This window comes from Bos mutus, chromosome 1, assembly GCF_027580195.1.
Source record: "Bos mutus isolate GX-2022 chromosome 1, NWIPB_WYAK_1.1, whole genome shotgun sequence".
NCBI classification, from domain to species: domain Eukaryota; kingdom Metazoa; phylum Chordata; class Mammalia; order Artiodactyla; family Bovidae; genus Bos; species Bos mutus.
Genome location: NC_091617.1, coordinates 115206600 through 115228176, shown reverse-complemented (window position 1 = coordinate 115228176; position 21577 = coordinate 115206600). Strand labels below are relative to the sequence as shown.

Sequence of the window (21577 nt, the reverse complement as noted above, 5' to 3'; positions counted from 1 at the left end):
AGAAATAATATAGTAATAGTTTTTATCTTTTCATAAAGATGTTATGCCAAAGTCATCTTATAGTTGAGCAGATAATGCAAATATAACATTATCTTTCAAATTCAAGAAATCTTTGATGTAAAACATGACTGTTTTTTTTTAGAACTTTAAAGGTATTTTCTAATACAATCTTTTTTGAGAAGACATTGCACTGTGTCTGGATCTATTTGAGAATCTCATGTGATCAGAAAATAAGTATTTTATTCTAATTCCTGATTTTTGGTAATATTATGCAATATCATTTGAAAATCATTTGCAGTAGCTTGAGTGAAGTTTCCCCTTACATAAGCAAACAAAGCTCAAATATTTAGTGGTAGTGGTTTTTAACATGTGTTGAATATTAGCTTTTATTACTTTTCCACGCTTTTTTCTCTTTCAACAAGTAGTCTAGCGAAAATGGTATTGTTTCAACAACTTTAAAAACAATTGGGAAATAAGAAGCTAAATACATTTAGAGACTTTATAGTTTTGTGTGTAATTTTGGAATGTGGAGGGCATCAAGGTCAGTCTGAAGAGGGGATGTCACATCTCACAAATCTAACTCGGAGGCCAATTTTATGAGGTGGGCAGAGGTACATGTAGATGGAAGTCTAGAACGTTGGAGGCCCAATAGCAAACTGTATTGACAAAAAAAGAGTGAATTATAGTGTGTTTATGTGTGTGTATTTGTGTGCTTGTGTGTGCGCTCTCAGTTGTGTCAGACTCTTTGCTACCCATGCTACTCTTTGCTACTGAGGCCTCCAGGCTTCTCTGTTCATGGAATTTTCCAGGCAAGAATACTGGAGTAGCTTGCTGTTTCCTTCCTCAGGGGATCTTTCTGACTCAGGGATTGAACCCCTGTCTCTTGTCTCCTGTATTTATGACAAGCTAATCGCTCTTCTTTTATAGTCTTTGCCATGTGGAAAGCAAGCATGATGGTGGAAGTCTAGGCTGCTTACTTGGCCTTTTAGGGTGTGCACTGGGGTGAGCCATGGCTTTTTCTGTATTTTGACTGGAGTAGAGTGGTTATTATCTATATATTTATGTCATGCTAATTAAGCTGCCCCTTTCCTAATCCTTTGTTAGAGCAGGTTTTTGCCTGTGTTCCTTGGTTTTTCCAGGAAGCTGCTGTTTTCAACTCCAAGTTTAGAACTCGTGAGCCAAAACAGAAAACCTGAGAAACACTGGTCTGGAAGAAGCACAAGCTGGAATCAAGATTGCCAGGAGAAATATCAATAACCTCAGATATGCAGATGACACCACTCTTATGGCAGAAAGTGAAGAGGAACTAAAAAGCCTCTTGATGAAAGTGAAAGAGGAGAGTGAAAAAGTTGGCTTACAGCTCAACATTCAGAAAACGAAGATCATGGAATCTGGTCCCATCACTTCATGGGAAATAGATGGGGAAACAGTGGAAACAGTGTCAGATTTTATATTTTTGGGCTCCAACATCACTGCAGATAGTGATTGCAGTCATGAAATTAAAAGACGCTTACTCCTTGGAAGGAAAGTTATGACCAACCTAGATAGCATATTCAAAAGCAGAGACATAACTCTGCCAACAAAGGTCCATCTAGTCAAGGCTATGGCTTTTCCAGTGGTCATGTATGGATGTGAGAGTTGGACTGTGAAGAAAGCTGAGTGCTGAAGAACTGATGCTTTTGAACTGTGGTGTTGGTAGAAGACTCTTGAGAGTCCCTTGGACTGCAAGGAGATCCAACCAGTTCATCCTAAAGGAGACCAGTCCTGGGTGTTCATTGGAGGGACTGATGCTGTGCTGAAACTCCAATACTTTGGCCACCTCATACAAAGAGTTGACTCATTGGAAAAGACCCTGATGCTGGGAAGGATTGGGGGCAGGAGGAGAAGGGGATGACAGAGGATGAGATGGCTGGATGGCATCACTGACTCGATGCACATGAGTTTGGGTGAACTCCAGGAGTTGGCGATGGACAGGGAGGCCTGGCGTGCTGCGATTCATGGGGTCACAAAGAGTCATACACAACTGAGCGACTGAACTGAACTCAACTGAAGGAACTTAAGATTTGTTCCTTAGGTTTGGAGCTCTCTAGCCCATCTGCCTTCTTTCCACCTATCGGAGACTTTTTATGTTTCTTTTCTGTACAACGTTCAGCACTTTTACTTTTACTTATTTGAGTACTTTAGTTGTACTTAGGGAAAAGTGTGTCTATTCTCTTTTCCTGTAAGTCAAAGTCCATTTAATTTTTAGCCTCTCTGAGTTACTTTGACTTAGGGTTGTCTTTTGTTTACAGCATATATTTGGGTCTTGTTTTTTGACCCAAATTTAAAATTTGTTTTTTATTAAATAAGTGAGTTAAATTCTTTCACATTTATTGATATGATTGATATGTTTGGTTTTAATTGTCACAAAATGTTTTGTAATTATGGATATTTTGTTGGATTTGCTATGTGTCTTCATCTGTGAGATGTATATTCTTTATGTTCTTTGTTTACTTATTATTTGTATTTAGGAGGGTTTGTATTTTTACAAACCTTGTGGTTACCTTTGTATTTATTTCTATAAAAATATATTTAGTCCCATGTTTTCTTATCTAATCTTTTAATATCCAGTTTATACTATGTTTTCAACATTTTTTAATACTCCCTTATTGCCTATACAGCAATAAGCCTTTTAACTTCTACGATGTCATAGCATGTAACATTTGTATCTTAGCCTTCCACTTTTATCCCATATTGTTTTAGTCTTACATGTACATTTATGTATTTTAATACATTTATTATTGATCCTTTTGTTTAAGATTCCCCAATCATTACTTGATTGAAATTCATTTGATAGTTAATTCCCCAAGAAGGGCTGCTGAATGAAGAATCTCATATATTCTTATATGTTAGAAATGAATTTACTATGCTTGGTATTTAAAGGATGGATGACTTGTTTGGATATAAAATTCTTTATGTTTTACATTTTCTTTTGCTGAATATTTTTATAAAGATTGATTCATAGTTGTATTTGGTTTTAAAGTCTGTAAATTAATAATATTGGTGTGGTAAACTATCTGAATTATCTGCTTGGAGATCTTGAAGATTTTGAATTTATCTTTTAAATCTAATTATTTTACTAAGAAAATGACTTCATCATTTTGCCATTTACCCAGTAAGCCTTTCCAATGTGTAGATTTAGGTGATCTTTTTAAAATTTCTGAAACTTTTTCTTAGGCTTTATTTTACATATTTCTGTTCCATTGCCTCTTTTTTTCTTTTCCAGTGACTCTTGTAATATGAATATTATTCTTAATTTGCCTGTCTTCCATTTCTGCAGTTTTTACTTTGTTATTTTCAGCCTTTTGGTCATTTTCCTGCCTTTTTCCAGTGCCCTTTGTTACTTTCTTATTTGACATGATTTCTGCCTTAAGCATTTTATAGTTTACATTTCTGAGATAATTTTGTCTTTTTTTTCCCATTGCTTTCCTGAGTTCAAGCAGCTCTTCGTTTATTTCTCCCACTTTCCTCCCCATATATTTCCATTTCTGATTCAAGGTGGTTTTATTATCCTCAAATGTTCGAGTACATTTATTCTTTTTTATGTCTGTATTTATACAGAATGTTTTTTTTCTAGGTATCTGTAAACTTCTGATCATATTTTTGAGGTGTCAAACTTCTTTGTAAATATTTTCTACAACGTTTATCATATGTTATGCTTACTCCCGGAGAAGGCAATGGCACCCCACTCCAGTAGTTTTGCCTAGAATATCCCATAGACGGAGGAGCCTGGTGGGCTGCAGTCCATGGGGTCACTAGAGTCGGACACGACTGAGCAACTTCACTTTCACTTTTCACTTTCATGCATTGGAGAAGGAAATGGCAACCCACTCCAGTGTTCTTGCCTGGAGAATCCCAGGGACAGGGGAGCCTGGTGGGCTGCCGTCTACGGGGTCACACAGAGTTGGACATGACTGAAGCGACATAGCAGCCGCAGCAGCAGCATGCTTACTCCAGGCTTTCAAAAAATATAACTTTTTTTTTATAGTTTTATATCTATATTATTTGAGTTTTAATAACTCAAGTAATTATTTCCTATGAAAATGTTCAATTAGACTGTTTCAAGCTGTAGGTTAAAGAAGCAAATAAAATATTGATCACCTTGCTCTGAAGTTCTGAGATTAAAATAATCCTTAATATTTTAGATAAAAGGCTCATATTCTTTTTATCTATATGATTCCATTCATCTACCCATTAAACAAGATGAAAGAGTATCTGTCTAATACAGTTTCTGCTTCTGGCAAGTGGAATTATGAATTAACTGATGAGCTTGTTAAAATGCAAAATCTGATTCAGTAGGTCTGGTGTGACCTATATTTTGGAATTCTATGGACTCACTGGTGATGTCCATCCTGATCTGAAAAGTACACTATCTGTAGCACAATATTGATGTTGTACACTTCAGGTTTCTCTTAAGGAGTTGAAATTGTCACTTGTACTGGTTTTTTTTTGGTTTTAAATGATGCATTATACTTCTCTAGTGTTTTCTGTAAAGAAGATCTTCTTGCAGGGGTAACATCTGAGCTGAGATGTAAGAAGTCCATAAAATTCTACTATATCTTTTGATGCTTTCTTCTTTTATCTAAATAAATTTATGGAATCCTGACCAGGCCTTCATGTGTAAGGTCATCCTTTGGCATTTCCTGCAGTTCCACTGGTCTTGGAAAGTGCCAGCACCCCTATTTTAGTCTACTTCAATTACTTCCTTATCACATTATTCTGTTGTGTCTTTGTTTTTTTTGTCTTCTTGAAAGTCTTGGACCTTGTAGTACCTGTTTCCCTTCCAGCTATTAGACTAGTTGATGAAGAGTCTGTGTGTCATTTTAATGTCAGTGTTGGTCAAAGAGCTTTACTGCCTGAAAGTCTTCTGCATCATCAGTGAAAAGTGCAACTGCCTTAGAATCAGAAATCCTGGGTTAAAGGTTTACATGTAATTAAGTTTTACACATAGTTCCATAGATATTCTGACAGTGTAAAAGAAGATGCCTTCATTATGTTTGTGTCCATTATGAACCATATTATGTTTCTCATATGTCAAATTAATGTTTTCATTAAGCTCCTAATTGTCTTGAGAATAATACAATTATGTTATAATTTTGTGTTAAATGTAAACATTTTAAAGAAAATCCAGTTTTTAATAGACATGTTTGGGCATATCTTCATTTATCAAAATAATAGTGAAAAGTCAAAGTGTTAAGTTTGCTCAATTGTGTCTGACTCTGTGACCCCATGGACTGTTGCCTGCCAGGCTCCTAAATCCATGGGCTTCTACAGTCAAGAATACTGGAGTGTGTTGCTTTTTCCTGGGATCTTCCCAACCCAGGGATTGAACCCAGGTCTCCTGCATTGCTGGCAGACTCTTTACTTCTGAGCCACCAGGGAAACCCCCAAATATTAGTAGTCTCAGCTAAAAGGAAAAAGTTGTGCCTCTCTCAAGCTCTGACAGACTTTAATCAAAATGCAGTTATTGTATATTTATCTTCTATAATATAAATCAACCAATATATCAGTATACCATTTCTACTCTTTATATACTTTGATCTTTAGTTTTCTTTTTCATTGAGATAAAATTGAACAATGAAAATTATGTTTTGAGAGGGAATTGCTCAGCCATAAATCAAATTCTTTGTAACTATGAGATAGAAAGTAGGCTGGTAATTTGAGATAGTACAACAATACTAAGAGGAAAATATAAGCTTGTGAAATAGATTTCAGTCAGTCAGTTCAGTCGCTCAGTCGTGTCCTACTCTATGCAACCTCATGAATTGCAGCACGCCAGGCCTCCCTGTCCATCACCAACTCCCGGAGTTCACTCAGACTCACGTCCATCGAGTCAGTGATGCCATCCAGCCATCTCATCCTCTGTCGTCCCCTTCTCCTCCTGCCCCCAATCCCTCCCAGCATCAGAGTCTTTTCCAATGAGTCAACTCTTCGCATGAGGTGGCCAAAGTACTGGAGTTTCAGCTTTAGCATCATTCCTTCCAAAGAAATCCCAGGGCTGATCTCCTTCAGAATGGACTGGTTGGATCTCCTTGCAGTCCAAGGGACTCTTAAGAGTCTTTTCCAACATCGCAGTTCAAAAGCATCAATTTTTCAGCACTCAGCTTTCTTCACAGTCCGACTCTCAAATCCATACATGACTACTGGAAAAACCATTTAAATGCTTCTAAATCACTAAATCTCGCCAAAACTGGATTCAGTTATTTGATGATGTAAGTGTAAATGAATCAGTAACATTTGGATTTGATTGTTTTTTAAGTTGCATATGATTACTAAAAAATGGAATGCTGCCTAAAACACATTTTGAATTTTAGTAATCATTTCTAGAGTTATGCTAAGAATTATGCATATTCCTTTAATAGTCATATTTGGTAAAGAAAGTTTATTTCTTTAAGTTCTCAGAATTGTAAACAAAAGGTCACTTTGAGCATAAAGTTAAGGAAATTAACTCGGAGAAACAAAAATTCCTGTATATTTGTATAAGCAACAAGTCAGCCAATAACTAGTCAAGCAAATTATATTTTAAAAAAATACTATGCCGATTTTTTGATTTAGCAGGTTATTTTTCATGTCATTTGTTTTCTTTAAAATGCTATATGGGACCTCCCTGGTAGTCCAGTGGTTAATATTACACACTTCCAATGCATGGAGTGAGGGTTCAATTCCTGGTCATGGAAATCCTGTTACATGTATTTCTTTATAGTTAGTATATATAGTCATTATATAAAAGTGTTTATGTTGGAAAGAAGAAAAGTGATCACATGGATTTCTTACAATCATGCAAAGGTAACAATTATTAATAATTTAACATTTTCCTGTTTTTTCCCATGCACATTTATACCATTGAGATTCTATAAAGAGATTTTCATGCTGATTGTTTTTAGTTAATATTTAACATAAATACCTTTTCACATTGCTAAACTTTGAAATATTTTTAGTGGTTACATAGTACTATATTGCATAGCTGTACTGTGGTTTGCTTTTGCATTCCCCTGTTATTGAACTGTTTCCAATTCTCCTATCTTATAAATATGGCTGTGATGAAAATTACACACTGTCAGGGAATGTTTAATAGGAGGATTCCTGTGTGCTGTTTTCTATTTCTCATAAATCCTCTGTTCCTTATCAGTTCTTGGTAACAGGAATGAGTGTTTATTGGTTCTCTGCGTAACCCAGGGAATATTAGCTTCTTTCTCTTTCACTTTCTTATCGTCGACTCTGGACCACCAGGTTCCAGTCCATTAAAGGATCGCAACAACACACAATACTTTTCTTAGTATTTAAAGCCTTCTCTGTGTTTAATAATACCAAGAAGAGCATGTAAATTACTTAATCCAAGAATAAAAATATTTGTCAGTCTCTTGATGCAATCATTTTCACCAAAAATATTGTACTAATTTGCATTCATATTAGCAATGGGGATTCTTAGGTATTCCTCAAAAATAGGCAATATGTTTTACTTCATTAAAATTTTTATCTGCTTATAAATCTATTGATCTTAGAACTTTCATTTTTATTTACAGAGGCTATAATGATGAATGAACTCTTTGTTATTTTCTATTTAATCTCTTATGCTAGAGAATATTCTCAAAGATAAGGAACAGATTTTACACTTTATTGACTAAGCTGTGAGGGAGAAAAGACGTATGAACAGAGCATATCTTTATATTTATTTGGGTATTCTTTAATTTCTTTAAATAGTGTTTTGTAGTTTTTAGAGAACATGTTTTGGACTTCTTTTGGTAACTCATTCCTAAGTATTTCATTCTTTTTGATATTGTTGTACACAGAACTGTTTTCTTAATTTTAAATTGTTCATTGCTAGTGTATAGAAATACAATTGATGTTTATATATTCATCTTGCCCAGTTATGGTATAGTTCAAAATGATACTCTGTTTTCAGTATTTTTATGCAAATTGGGAGCTGGTTTAAAAGTACTGATCAGACTCGGGATCCATCTCTTTGGCCATTCTGTAGGTGAGGCTGTGTTTGCCCATCAGAAAACATGCTGTTGGCTTTTGCTCTTTTTTGTTGTTAGTAACCACTGATGCTTAGTATTTAAAACTGTTAACCTCAGTTGGGTTTGAAAAAAGGTGATATTCTAATTGTATTACTTCTTTTTCATTCATTAGCTGTAATGATTTCAATAAAAAGAATTTTCTGCTTACCTACTCCTAGGTTGACCATTAGTATTTTATACGGGAAAGTCAGGATAAATTCTTTATTTAATTTAATTTATTTTTGACTGTGCTGGGTCTTCATTGCTTCACCGGCTTTTTCTCTCGTTATGGAGAGCAGGAGCTACTCTCTGGTTGCCGTGGACGAGCTTCTCATTGCAGTGGCTTCTCTTGTTGCGGAGCATGGGCCCTAGTGTGTGTGTGATTTAGTAGTTGTGGCATGTGGGTTCAGAGTTGCGGCTCCTGGGCTCTAGAGCACAGGCTCAATAGTGGTGGTGCATGGGTTTAGTTCCTCTGAGGCATGTGGCATATTACCGGATCAGAGATTGAACCTGGGTCTTCTGCATTGGCAGGTGGATTCCTTACCACTGGAGACACCAGGGAAGCCCAGGATAAATTCTTTATCCTTTCCCGTACATACAATTTTCAATATGACAAACTGTTTTCATTGTCATTTTCAGAAGATACCTAGTTTGTTGGTTTACTTTTAAAGTATTATTATAAATTTACATATTTAAACATTTTTTATAGAATTTAATCCATTGCATTTCTTCTCTATATTAAAATTTGAATTGTTCCATATTTGGTCAGTGGGAACCCCTTCATGTTGGCTCCTGCACCCATCTGTACAGTAGCAAAACTATTTTCACTTAAATTAGAATTTAAAATAATATAATTTATATTGCTTGGAATCCAAAAATTGTGTGTTTATTTTACTGCTTAATATTTAATTATTTTATTCAAAAATGTCTAAATGTATTTCCTGTACAGGGCCTCTGATTTAGGAATGTCTCAAAAATAGCTATATATAGTCTTTGAAAACATGACTTTATACATGTACAATAATTTATATGTAAAATAATGGAACGTAAAAACCAAGTCTTTTGAGCAGCACAGATGATTCTCGTCTACAAGGAACATGCTTTTTTGCCTTTTTTATGTAAAGTTCTTCTCATGTATTGTTTTCCTTATGTCATTTGGTTATTTATGTTCACTTATAGCTCACCAAACTTCTTTAAGACAATTATTTTTAATTCTTTGTTAGGTAGAAATATCTCTGTTTCTTTAGGACAGTTACTAGGGTTCTAGTTTAGTTCCTTTGGTTGTGTCAAGTTTCCCTGCTTCTTTATTTTCCTTGTTGCTTTTTGGTGTCTATGCATTTGAAGAAGCAGCACTTCTTCCAGTCTTTGCACGGAAAGTACTTTACCAGTCAGTCTAAACAAAGATTCTGGGTGGGCTGGCTGATGAGGTTCACCAGCGTTCAAGGGTCTGCAGCAAAGTCGCTTGCTCATTTGACTCTCCTTTCCACCCTGGGAGATCTGTGGGCCAAAGGGATCTCTCTTGGGATTGCACTCTGATAAGTGATACAGGTGAAGTGAAGCTACTCTTACTCTTTCCTACTTTCCAATCCTTTTGTTTTGTTTTGTTTCAGTGCTCCACTCAGTGCTGTTACCTCTGATACCTGGAGTCCAGAAATCTCATGAAGGTATTTTCTTCTGTGGACAGTTATAGAATTGGCGTTACTATGATAGAGCTAGAACTTCCTATCCTACCATCTTCTTGATGTCACTCAGAATTTTTTCTGGTACTTCTTTTGGTGGAAGAAATATAATTTGGCCCAGCCCTGCCTCAAATACATGAGATATTTAATTTGAATTCTGTTTTTTTTTTTGGGGGGAGTTGTATGTTTATTTAGAAAATGGTTCATGAAGTGAAGCAATTTGTTTCTATTTGCACAAGTTCTAATCTGGTAATTAATAACAAATGAGAAAGAAAACCATTCTTTTTTTCCATTAAAAATGTTCAGCATTTTTTTTGGGGGGGGCATCACTACTCAAAGATTCCTTATTAAAGCAAGTCACAGTAAGTGGGCTCCTCTATAGAAAAATCACCCTTGCAAAAACATCTATGGTTAAGCTCTTACTCTTTCATTTTTCACCCAAGGAATGTTAAGATCCTAAAAATTACCATTAACTGGTAATGTGTATACTTTAATTTTTGACAAAACCTAGGCTACTTTGAATGATTTGTTGAAGCTACCAGGCATATTTTTATAGTAAAATATATACTTGTGGTGTTGTGGAATGGTTAGGAATCAAAATGTATAGGTCATGTCCAACTGTATCAAATTAATTATTATATCCCTTTTTCTCTCCCCCCTCTTTAAACATAACAGTACTATGGGATATTTTAAAGATAAATTATGGCTAGCTAACAAAGTACAGAGTCTGTAAATAGCAATTTTGAAACTTCCACTTCCAAAGTTCTTTTAACCCTTCTTAAATATATTTGATTATTTCAGTGTATTTCACTTGCTGTGATTTCAAAGGTCAACCTTATATGATTTTTGGTACATAAGGCTTGCATCAAATGAGTGTTCTTGATCTTTCCTTCAATATATTTAAAGCAGATCATTTTCCTTAACTGTTAGCTTGTTAAACAGCAGGATGTAAATAGACAGTTATATGGAACCTCTGTCTTCACCATTTAAAAACAGGATGAATAATTAAGAAATTTGGCTTATGTCACACTTATCTCTTTAGTTCATGGTTTCTTCATCTGCCAAATTAATATAAACAGAAGCCCACTGTGTTCATTTTGGAAAGAGAAGGTACATTTTATACAGTAGCTTATATGTGTGATATCTGTTGGACAAGAAACTCCTTTCAAGTCCTTTCTTCTCTGTGTTCCAGGTGAGAAAGAAAGTTGACTCATTGTTCTTTGCCATTTTGAATAAGCCTACTACCTCCCACAGAGTTGGGGGAGGAAGCAATTTGCATCTTGTGTGCTCATCTTCTCCTGTAAGAACTCCAAAATTACAATTTGCTGCTGAACAACCATTGACAGGGGAATGCTGGATCCCACCAAAAAGATACCCCACATCCAAGGGCAAAGGAGAAGCCCCAGCAAGATGATAGAAGGGGAAAAACTGCATTTAGAATCAAACCCCATACCCACCAGAGACACTTGGAGGGCTAAAACAAACCTTGTGTGCACCAGAACCCAGAAACCCCACAAGGACTGGGCCAGAACTGTGTTTGAGTGTCTCCAGTGGATGTACGGCTCACCAGTGGACTGCTGCAGGGGCTCTGGGTGCAGTATACCTGGGTATGGCATAAGCCTTCTTGGAGGAGGTCACCATTAACCCCACCATAGAACCACCAGAACTTCCACAGGACTGTGAAAACAGACTCTTGGAGGGCACAAACAAAATCTTGTGTGCCCCAGGACCCAGGAAAAAGGAGCAGTGACCCCACAAGATACTGACTCAGACTTGCTTGTGAGTGTCCAGAAGTCTCCAGGGGAGGTGTGGGTCAGTGGTGGCCTAGAAAAAGTCAGTTTTCATTCCAATCCCAAAGAAAGGCAATGCCAAAAAATGATCAAATAACCACACAATTGCACTCATTTCACACACTAGCAAAGTAATGCTCAAAATTCTCCATGCCAGGGTTCAAAACAGTACCTGAACCTTGAACTTACAGATGTTTAAGCTGGATTTAGAAAACGTAGAGGAACCAGAGATTAAATTGCCAACATCTGTTGGATCATTGAAAAAGCAAGAGAGTTCCAGAAGAGCATCTACTTCTGCTTTATGACTATGCCATAGTCTTGACTGTGTGGATCACAACAAACTGTGGAAAATTCTGAAAGAGATGGGAATACCAGTCCACCTGATCTGTCTTCTGAGAAAGCTGTGTGCAGGTCAAGAAGCGACAGTTAGAACTGGGCATGGAAAAACAGACTGGTTCCAAATAGGGAAAGGAGTAGGTCAAGGCTGTATATGTCACCCTGTTTATTTAACTTATATGCAGAGTACATCATGCAAAATGCTGGACTGGATGAAGCAGAAGCTGGAATTAAGATTTCTGGGAGAAATATCAATCATTTCAAATATGCAGATGAAACCACCTTATGGCAGAAAGTGAAGAACTAAAGAGCCTCTTGATGAAAGTGATAGAGGAGAGTGAAAAAGTTGGCTTTAAACTCAGTATTCAGAAAACTAAGACCATGGCATCCAGTCCCATCACGTCATGGCAATTAGATGGGGAAGCAATGGACACAGTGAGAGACTTTATTTTCTTGGGCTCCAAAATCACTGCAGATGGTGACTGCAGCCATGAAATTAAAAGACACTTGTTCCTTGGAAGAAATGCTATGACCAACCTAGACAGCATATTAAAAAGCAGAGACATTACTTTGCCAGCAAAAGTCCATCTAGTCAAAGCTATGGATTTTCCAGTAGTCATGTATGGATGTGCGAGTTGGATTATAAAGAAGATGAGCACAGAAGAATTGATGCTTTTCAACTGCTGTGTTGGAGAAGACTCTTGAGAGTCCTTTAGATGGCATGGTGATCCAATTATTCCATCCTAAAGGAAATAATATTCAAAAGCAGAGACATTACTTTGCAAACAAAGGTCCATCTAGTCAAGGCTATGGTTTTTCCTGTGGTCATGTATGGATGTGAGAGTTGGACTGTGAAGAAAGCTGAGCACTGACAAATTGATGCTTTTGAACTGTGGTGTTGGAGAAGACTCTTGAGAGTCCCTTGGACTGCAAGGAGGTCCAACCAGTCCATTCTGAAGGAGATCAGCCCTGGGATTTCTTTGGAAGGAATGATGCTAAAGCTGAAACTCCAGTACTTTGGCCACCTCATGCGAAGAGTTGACTCATTGGAAAAGACTCTGATGCTGGGAGGGATTGGGGGCAGGAGGAGAAGGGGACGACAGAGGATGAGATGGCTGGATGGCATCACTGACTCGATGGACGTGAGTCTGAGTGAACTCCGGGAGTTGGTGATGGACAGGGAGGCCTGGTGTGCTGTGATTCATGGGGTCTCAAAGAGTCGGACATGACTGAGTGACTGAACTGAACTGATAATCAAAAAACTAGCCTTTAACTAAATATTGTTGATATGTGTCTAAAAATAAATATGAAGATATAAAATTGTTAAAGGAAGCTTCCAGATAATAAGGAAAAAAACAACCAAATAGTTCAAACTACATTTGATCTTTGATCTACTACTGGCCACTCTTGACAAGTAGTAGTATATTTTTCTGTTTTAGATGGCAAAAGTTTCTTATAATCAACAAAACTATCTCACTCAAAAGCCTACTTATTTTTGCATGTATACTTTTTCCATGCTTTGAATATATTTTTAACAAGATTTCACTTCTGAAAATTAGATTTTCTCATGTATCTTGTTACTAATTGCTCTGTTTGTTTCCCGGCTATATGAAGATTATAGTATTTTCCTATAATTATTTACTATGTTTAAAACATCACAATATATACTGTGTCTTCTTTTGAGTGCAACAAATTCAGCTCTCAAAACCAGAGTAATAAAACTATCATGGTATCTTTTGTACTCAGAAGACTAATAGATCAACCAACAATCATACATCAGTAACTCTTACTTTACAAAAGGAGGGAAACTAAAGATAATTGTATATGTTTATAAAATCATACCATAATTTTAATTGGCTCAACACTACTGTCAAACCTGTCTTGTTTGCCAAGCCTAACATATAAGAAGAGATGACAAATCAGAAAGAGCTAATTTTTTCCTATAGTAATTATATGCAAAATAAATAGTTTAGTATATTTGTACTTTTTAGGATGAATAGAGAAGTCAAATTAATGTACAAAGATAACCATAGTGTGCAAATATCAATAAGTTGATGATAAAGAGTTAGTTTCTAGGCTTAAAATAGCTTGCAATTGATGAAAATTATTAACACACAATTTGAGGATAAATTAACAGACCCTGGAGACTTGTTAATGATCTCACTGTCGTTAATATTAATGCTTATAGATGTAGACATATTTCTTTTTCTTTAAGATCTCCAAGATTCCTGTCCTGTAAGAAAGTGGCTTTTTTTCCTATCTGACAGTCTGGGAATCTATAAGTCATAGACAGGAACCAAGGAGTATATTGTGGCAACATTTCCATATGAGAAAAATATTCTTTGTCCCTCAATTGACTTACCATGCCTAAATAAGATTTTTATTGAAACTATGCAAATAAAAAGTCACCGAACACACTAAAGGCATTCATTGCTGCTGATGCTACTAAGTCACTTCAGTCGTGTCCGACTCTGTGCGACCCCATAGATGGCAGCCCACCAGGCTCCCCCGTCCCTGGGATTCTCCAGGCAAGAACACTGGAGTGGGTTGCCATTTCCTTCTCCAATGCATGAAAGTGAAAAGTGAAAGTCAAGTCGCTCAGTTGTGTCCGACTCTTCGAGACCCCATGGACTGCAGCCTACCAGGCTCCTCCATCCATAGGATTTTCCAGGCAAGAGTACTGGAGTGGGGTGCCATTGTCTTCTCTGAAGGCATTCATTAATATGTACTTATTCTCAGAGTGATCTTTTACTAAATTGTTAAAATATCAGGTTATCTTTAATAGGTGGCTTCTCTGTTCTTATTTTGTTCATTATTATAATAGCCATAGTCTTTTAATACTATAATCAAAAAGTGATTTTTGCTTTTGATTCAGCCTTGCCTAAAGGCCCCTTCTAAAGAAACATTAAAAAAAAATGATGACTTCAGTAAAGGAATTGATCACACACTCTTAACTACTGATTCTATAAGGAATAGCCTTTAGCATAGAGCTCCCAGGAGCAGAAAGGATTTCTAGCATTCCTGGTATATATGCATATAACTATGTGATAATAGACTTCTCCAAAACTCCAAATCAGACAAATAAGAAGCAATTACTTCAGACTAAATGACTCTAGAGAGAAAATTTAATTGTGCTTAATGTGTTGTTTTTTTTTACTAAGTAATAGAATATTTACTTTTCTTCTTGATCTATCAACCTTAACAGGCTATCCTATTACGAACAGTAAAATTCTTTAAACGGTTTCTTATTTAAGCCCTTAAAATACAAAATAAACATAATTTGAAAAATTTTAAGATGATTTTGTTTAATTCAAAGGTACATTATTGGTTCCTGTTGGCAGAACTGCTCAGAACAATGGCTAAATATTAGGCAAAATGCCTTTAGTGTGTTCTGTGACTTTTTATTATAATATAATTATGTGCATAGTTTCAATAAGAATCTTATTTACTAAGGCATGATAAGTCAATTGAGGAACAAAGAATATTTTTCTCATATGGAAATGTTGCCACAATATACTCCTTGATTTCTGTCTATGACTTATAGATTCCCAGACTATCAGATAGGAAAGAATGCCCCTTTCTTACAGGTCAGGAATCTTGGAAATCTTAGAGAAAAAGAAATATGTCTACATTTATAAGCATTGCAGGTAGATTAGTAGTGATACACTGGTTGTTTTCCAAAGGCAAACCTTGTAATAAGTGATTAACTTATGGCCCCCAGTTCTTTACAAACCCTTCAGAGAGAAATTAAATATCACACTCTAGTTTCATATGGTTCACATTAATCACATTAATAGGAACATTTTTGGTTATTAATTACAAAAAAATAAAATAAAACCAGCCAAATAAAACATCACATTATTGACACTGAATTAGAAATAGCTATACAAACAGCTTTGGTCAAAGTTCCACTTATGTAGGAAGGATATTTGACCAGAAATGGGCTGAGAGTGCAAAATAGATCCTTGCTCTGCTGCCTTTTTTATCAAGCACATGATATAACAGTTAGAAAAAAAGGAATTCACATCCTCTTAAAAGGATAAAGCAGAAACATTCTTTCAGAGCATTTTCTAAGTAAGTAAAACCTTGAGCCCTTTTGCTAAGTTGCTATCTCCCTGACTTTTGAAATACTGATGACTGGAGATATACGATGACCTTTGGCCCTGGCAGATATAAAAATCAAGTGCGCAAACTGCTATTTTCCCACCTTGAACAGAAAACCTATAACTGTGGTAATATTTATGTTTCTTTGTTTTTGGTTTTTACTTTCTCTGTGTGTTTGGCTTTCTTTTGATAGCTACTTATACTGAAGTCATTTTGTAAAGCATTGCCAGAGAGGGGAAAAATATTTTTAAAAGCTTGTGTCCCTCTGAGTTTTCCTTCCCCAGAGATGATGTGGTGAGTAGCGCAGTATCACCTGCAGATGGAGCAGGAACCAAAAAATTTCTAGTGGTTCAACTGAAATGTTTTACTGTGAGTTTGTCTAGTTTAGTTCTATAAATCTGCTTAACATATTCACAGTAGATCACTTATGCTTTATTTCTGCATCTTTTCACTGAATTTATTTCAGTAAAATTACTTGCTAAAAATAGTTGCTCAGTTTGAATAAGATCCTTAACAAATGTTAGATCCATCCTTGTTCAAATGATGACAATATTCACTTTGTGATCTTTCTGGGAAACATTTTTTTTTAAAGACAGTTTTCAATTTTCCAGGATGTGATTCCAAAATAGCATGATTTTCAGTTGTATAGAAAAAGAGCCAGTAAGAAAAATGAGAGGTTGTCAGTGATTCTTAATCCCTTATGTACACTAAAATCTTTGAAAGTAGTATTAGTATGTTCTGGATTCAAAAGGAATCTTCATGGGAAGAAAGGACAATCTGGGGGACTACACTGCCTCTCAGTGGTTCATCTAATATTTTCCTCAATGACAAAATGTTTTATAAAATAAAAAATCTAAGTTCAGTTAAAAATAAAATAAAAATAAAAAAATAATATAAAATAAAAAATCAGTTCAGTTCAGTTACTCAGTCATGTCCGACTCCTTGCAACTCCACGGACTGCAGCACGCCAGGCCTCCCTGTCCATCACCAACTCCCAAAGTTTACTCAAACTTACATCCATCAAGTAGTTGATGCAATCCAGCCATCTCGTCCTCTGTCATCCTCTTCTCCTCCTGCCTTCAATCTTTCCCAGCACCAGGGTCTTTTCCAATGAGTCAGTTCTCGGCATCAGGTGGCCAAAGTATTGGAGTTTCAGCTTCAGCATCAGTCCTTCCAGTGAATATTCAGGACTGATTTTCTTTAGGATTGACTGGTTAGATCTCCTTACAGTCCAAGGAATTCTCAAGAGTCTTCTCCAACACCACAGTTCAAAAGCATCATTTCTTCAGCACTCAGCTTTCTTTATAGTCCAATTCTCACATCCATACATGACTACTGGAAAAACCATAGCTTTGACTAGATGGACCTTTGTTGGTGAAGGAATGTCTCTGCTGTCTAGGTAGGTCATAGCTTTTATTCCAAGGAGCAAGTGTCTTTTAATTTCATGGCTGCAGTCACCATCTGCAGTGATTTTGGAGTCCCCCAAAATAAATTCTGTCACTGTTTCCATTGCTTCTCCATCTATTTGCAATGAAGTGATGGGACCATGCCATGATCATGGATGCCATGATCTTAGTTTTCTAAATGTTGAGTTTTAAGCCAGCTTTTTCACTTTCTTCTTTCACTTTCATTAAGAGGTTCTTTAGTTTTTCTTTGATTTCTGCCATAAGGACAGTGTCATCTGCGTATCTGAGGTTATTGCTGTTTCTCCTGGCAATCTTGATTTCAGCTTGTGCTTCATCCAGTCTGGAATTTCACATGATGTACTCTGCATAGAAGTTAAATAAACAGGGTGACAATATACAGCCTTGACCCACTCCTTTCCCTATTTGGAACCAGTCTGTTGTTCCATGTCCAGTTCTAACTGTTGCTTCCTGACCTGCATACAGATTTCTCAAGAGGCAGGTCAAATGGTCTGGTATTCCCATCTCTTTCGGAATTTTCCACAGTTTATTGTGATCCACACAGTCAAAGGCTTTGGCATAATCAGTAAACCAGAAATACATGTTTTTCTGGAACTCTCTTGCATTTTCAACGATCTAGCGGATGTTGGCTATTTGATCTCTGGTTCCTCTGCCTTTTCTAAATCCAGCTTGAACATCCCGAAGTTCACAGTTCACGTATTGCTGAAGCCTGGCTTGGAGAATTTTCAAAGTAGGAGGTACATTTATTGACCTATTATTTTCACACTTACGTCTTCATGGGTAATAATGTATGCAAAGCTGTGTGAGCACTCAATGAGAAATCATTTTCAGCAAGTAGAGTAGGGTTGGTATTTCTTTTTTAGGGTTGGCATTTTTCCCTTCCATAAGAGGAAGATGTTTACTCTTCATTAAATGTTTTGAATGCAACCACCATAATTTTTTCAGGTTTAATTTAGTAGCAGACTTGACTAATAGGAATTCACAGTTTCAAGGCTAAGATTAAGTAAAAATTAATGAACCTGTTTAAAGTGTTATGGTTAATTCAAAATTGTTCGTTTAATCCGTAAGTTTTGTCTGACTGACTCTTTTGCCACCTCATTGACCGCCAGCCAGACTCCTTTGTCACTGAGATTTCTCAGCCAAGAGTACTAGAGTAGATCTTCCTTTCCATCTCTAGAAGATCTTCCCAACCCAGGCACTGAACCCATGTCTCCTGCTTTGGAGGCGAATTCTTTACCACTGAGCCAACAAGGAAGCCCAAGGTTAACTCACCTTAACATAAAACACAATCAAAACACCAAATCAATATGTTAATGTGTAAATGTAGCCGTGATTAAGTAAACAAGTGCTGAACTTGTTTACTTGTTAGGTCAAAACAAAACAAAACAGAACAAAAAAACACTCACTACAACACCGAGAAGAAAATTCCGAAAATTTTGTTAGGAAGAGAATGTTTCTTACTGTTACATTAATTATGGTTTGAAATTTGCACCCTGGGTAGTGTGACGTGAATCTAGAAGTCTGCTTTTGATTGGTTAAAGTGAGTTTTATTGTTTATTGTTCAGCGTAAAATCTTAGTGTTCTAGGGTGGACCAGTGGGCAGGGTTTAACCATCCTGGCTGGTTAGACCCAGTCATAGTGAAATACAGTATACTAATTAGATATGATCCGAGCTCTAAGTGGAAACTCTTTTATATACTGAGGGCGGCTCAGCCTGCCTGCCCAGGGCTCTTTTGCCCCCGCCCCGTGGCCCTCAGGCTGCTGCTTGGCCTCCTCCACCTTTGGCCGAACCAACGAGAGGACACCGCCTGCATCTAGAGCAGCCTGGAACGTAAAGGAGGGGCTCGCGAAAGTGAGAGGAAAGCCGGGTGCGCTTGCGCTTTCGGCCATTGAACCATACCGGACGTGGGGGAAGATGCTTTCAGAAAGCAGTTTGTTTTTGAAGGGTGTACTGCTCGGAAGCATTTTATGTGTCTTGATGACTATGCTAGCACATATTAAGATTGATTATGGAAAGAGAACGCACCACCATGAGCGTCACCACCTACAAGCTCCTACTAAAGAAGATATCTTGAAAATTTCAGAGGATGAACGCACGGAACTCAGTAAAAGCTTTCGGGTATACTGTATCATCCTTGTAAAACCGAAGGATGTGCGTCTCTGGGCTGCCGTGAAGGAAACGTGGGCCAAACATTGTGACAAAGCAGAGTTCTTCAGTTCTGAAAATGTTAAAGTGTTTGAGTCAGTTAACATGGAAACTAATGACATGTGGTTAATGATGAGAAAAGCTTACAAATATGCCTTTGATAAATATAGAGACCAATACAACTGGTTCTTCCTTGCACACCCCACTACGTTTGCTATTATTGAAAACTTAAAGTACTTTCTGCTAAAAAAGAATTATTCACAACCTTTCTATCTAGGCCACACTGCAAAATCTGGAGATCTTGAATATGTGAGTGTGGGAGGAGGAATTGTCTTAAGTATAGAATCAATTAAAAGACTTAACAGCCTTCTCAGTATTCCTGAAAAGTGTCCTGAAAAGGGAAGGATGGTTAGAGAGGTATCTGAAGATAAGCAGCTTGCAGTCTGCCTGAAATATGCTGGAGTGTTTGCAGAAAATGCAGAAGATTCTAAAGGAAAAGATGTGTTTAATACAAAATCTGTTGGGATTTTTATTAAAGAGGCAATGACTAATCATCCCAACCAGGTGGTGGAAGGATGTTGTTCAGATATGGCTATTACTTTTAATGGGCTGACATGTAATCAGATGTATGTGATGATGTATGGGGTATATCACCTAAGAGCATTTGGGCATGTTTTCAATGATGTGTTGGTTTTCCTACCTATAAATGGTTCTGACAATGACTGAGAAGTGAAACAAGAATATGTATATTAGTACCGTGTAAGACACATGTTGTCATTATTTGTGGTAAAACTATATACCCAATACAGCAGTGTTTCCTTGTTGTTGTTTTTTTTTCCTTTTTTCAGTTTGGTGACACTGGTTTATTTGCACATTGAAGTTTAGTAGTACATTTTCAAATAGGGTGAGGTTTTTGAAACATGAAAATTTTATGTGTTGGGAAGAAATGTTTTAAGAATGATAGTTTTAGAAATAAAGGATATACTTATAAATAATGTAGTATTTTATGTGGTAAGTGTATTATAATTTATGTGGTAAATTCTAAATTATGAATATTAGAAATCTGTGGCACATATTTTTGCTGATTGGCTATATTGGTATATGTGCTGTGCTGAGTTGCTCAGCTGTACCTGACTCTCTGTGACCCCATGGACTGTAAGCCTCCAGGCACCTCTGTCCATGGGGATTCTCCAGGCAAGAATTTTGGAGTGGGTTACTGTGCTCTCCTCCAAGGGATCTTCCCAACCCAGGGGTCGAACCCGGGTCTCAGGCATTGCAGGCAGATTCTTTTATCATGTGAATCACTAGGGAAGCCCCAGAATACTGGAGTGGGTAGGCTATCCCTTCTGCAGAGGATCTTGCCGACCTAGGAATCCAATCTGAGTCTCCAGCATTGGAGGCAGATTCTTCACCAGCTGAGCTACCAGGGAAGCTCTATATTGGTATATAGAAACATGGAAATGAATTGTAGTGCTTTGATGACTAAGCCAAAATGAAATCCTTAAAGGTGTACTCAAGTAGGACTCAATGGTGGTGCTCCTCAGTAATCATGTCTTACCTTCACAGATGTCAGGCTCTTTTATTGTCCTGTGTTGTCAGCATCTGGAGGCAAAGTCCTAAATCAGTTTTGAAGTGTACTGCGGCAGAAATTGTATACAGAGGTGTGTACTGTTTCAGAGGTAGAAAATCATGTTTTTTGTTGTTTGGTCACTCAGTTGTGTCTGACTCTTTGTGACCCATGGGTTGCAGTACGCCAGGCTTCCCTGTCCTTCACCATCTCCTGGAGCTTGCTCAAACTCATGTCCAGTGAGTCAGTGATGCCTTCCAACCACCTCGTCCTCTGTTGTTCCTTACTCCTTGTGCCTTCAGTCTTTCCCAGCATTGGGTCATTTCTAATGAGTCAGCTTTTCGAATCAGGTGGCCAAAGTATTGGAGCTTCGGCTTCAGCATCAGTCTTTCCAATGAATATTCAGAACTGATTTCCTTCAGAATGGACTGGTTGGATCTCCTTGCAGTCCAAGAGACTCTCAAGAGTCTTCTCCAACACCACAGTTCAAAA

The 21577-nt window shown here is 37.0% G+C and overlaps 1 protein-coding gene across 1 annotated transcript; it reads left to right on the top strand.

Moving 5' to 3' along the window:
- The first annotated feature begins 19287 nt into the window (after positions 1-19287).
- Positions 19288-20244, top strand: LOC102277714 (C1GALT1-specific chaperone 1). Its single transcript, XM_005904783.2, has one exon. It carries the CDS (start codon positions 19288-19290, stop codon positions 20242-20244), a length of 957 nt encoding a protein of 318 aa, XP_005904845.2.
- Positions 20245-21577: the final 1333 nt, after the last annotated feature.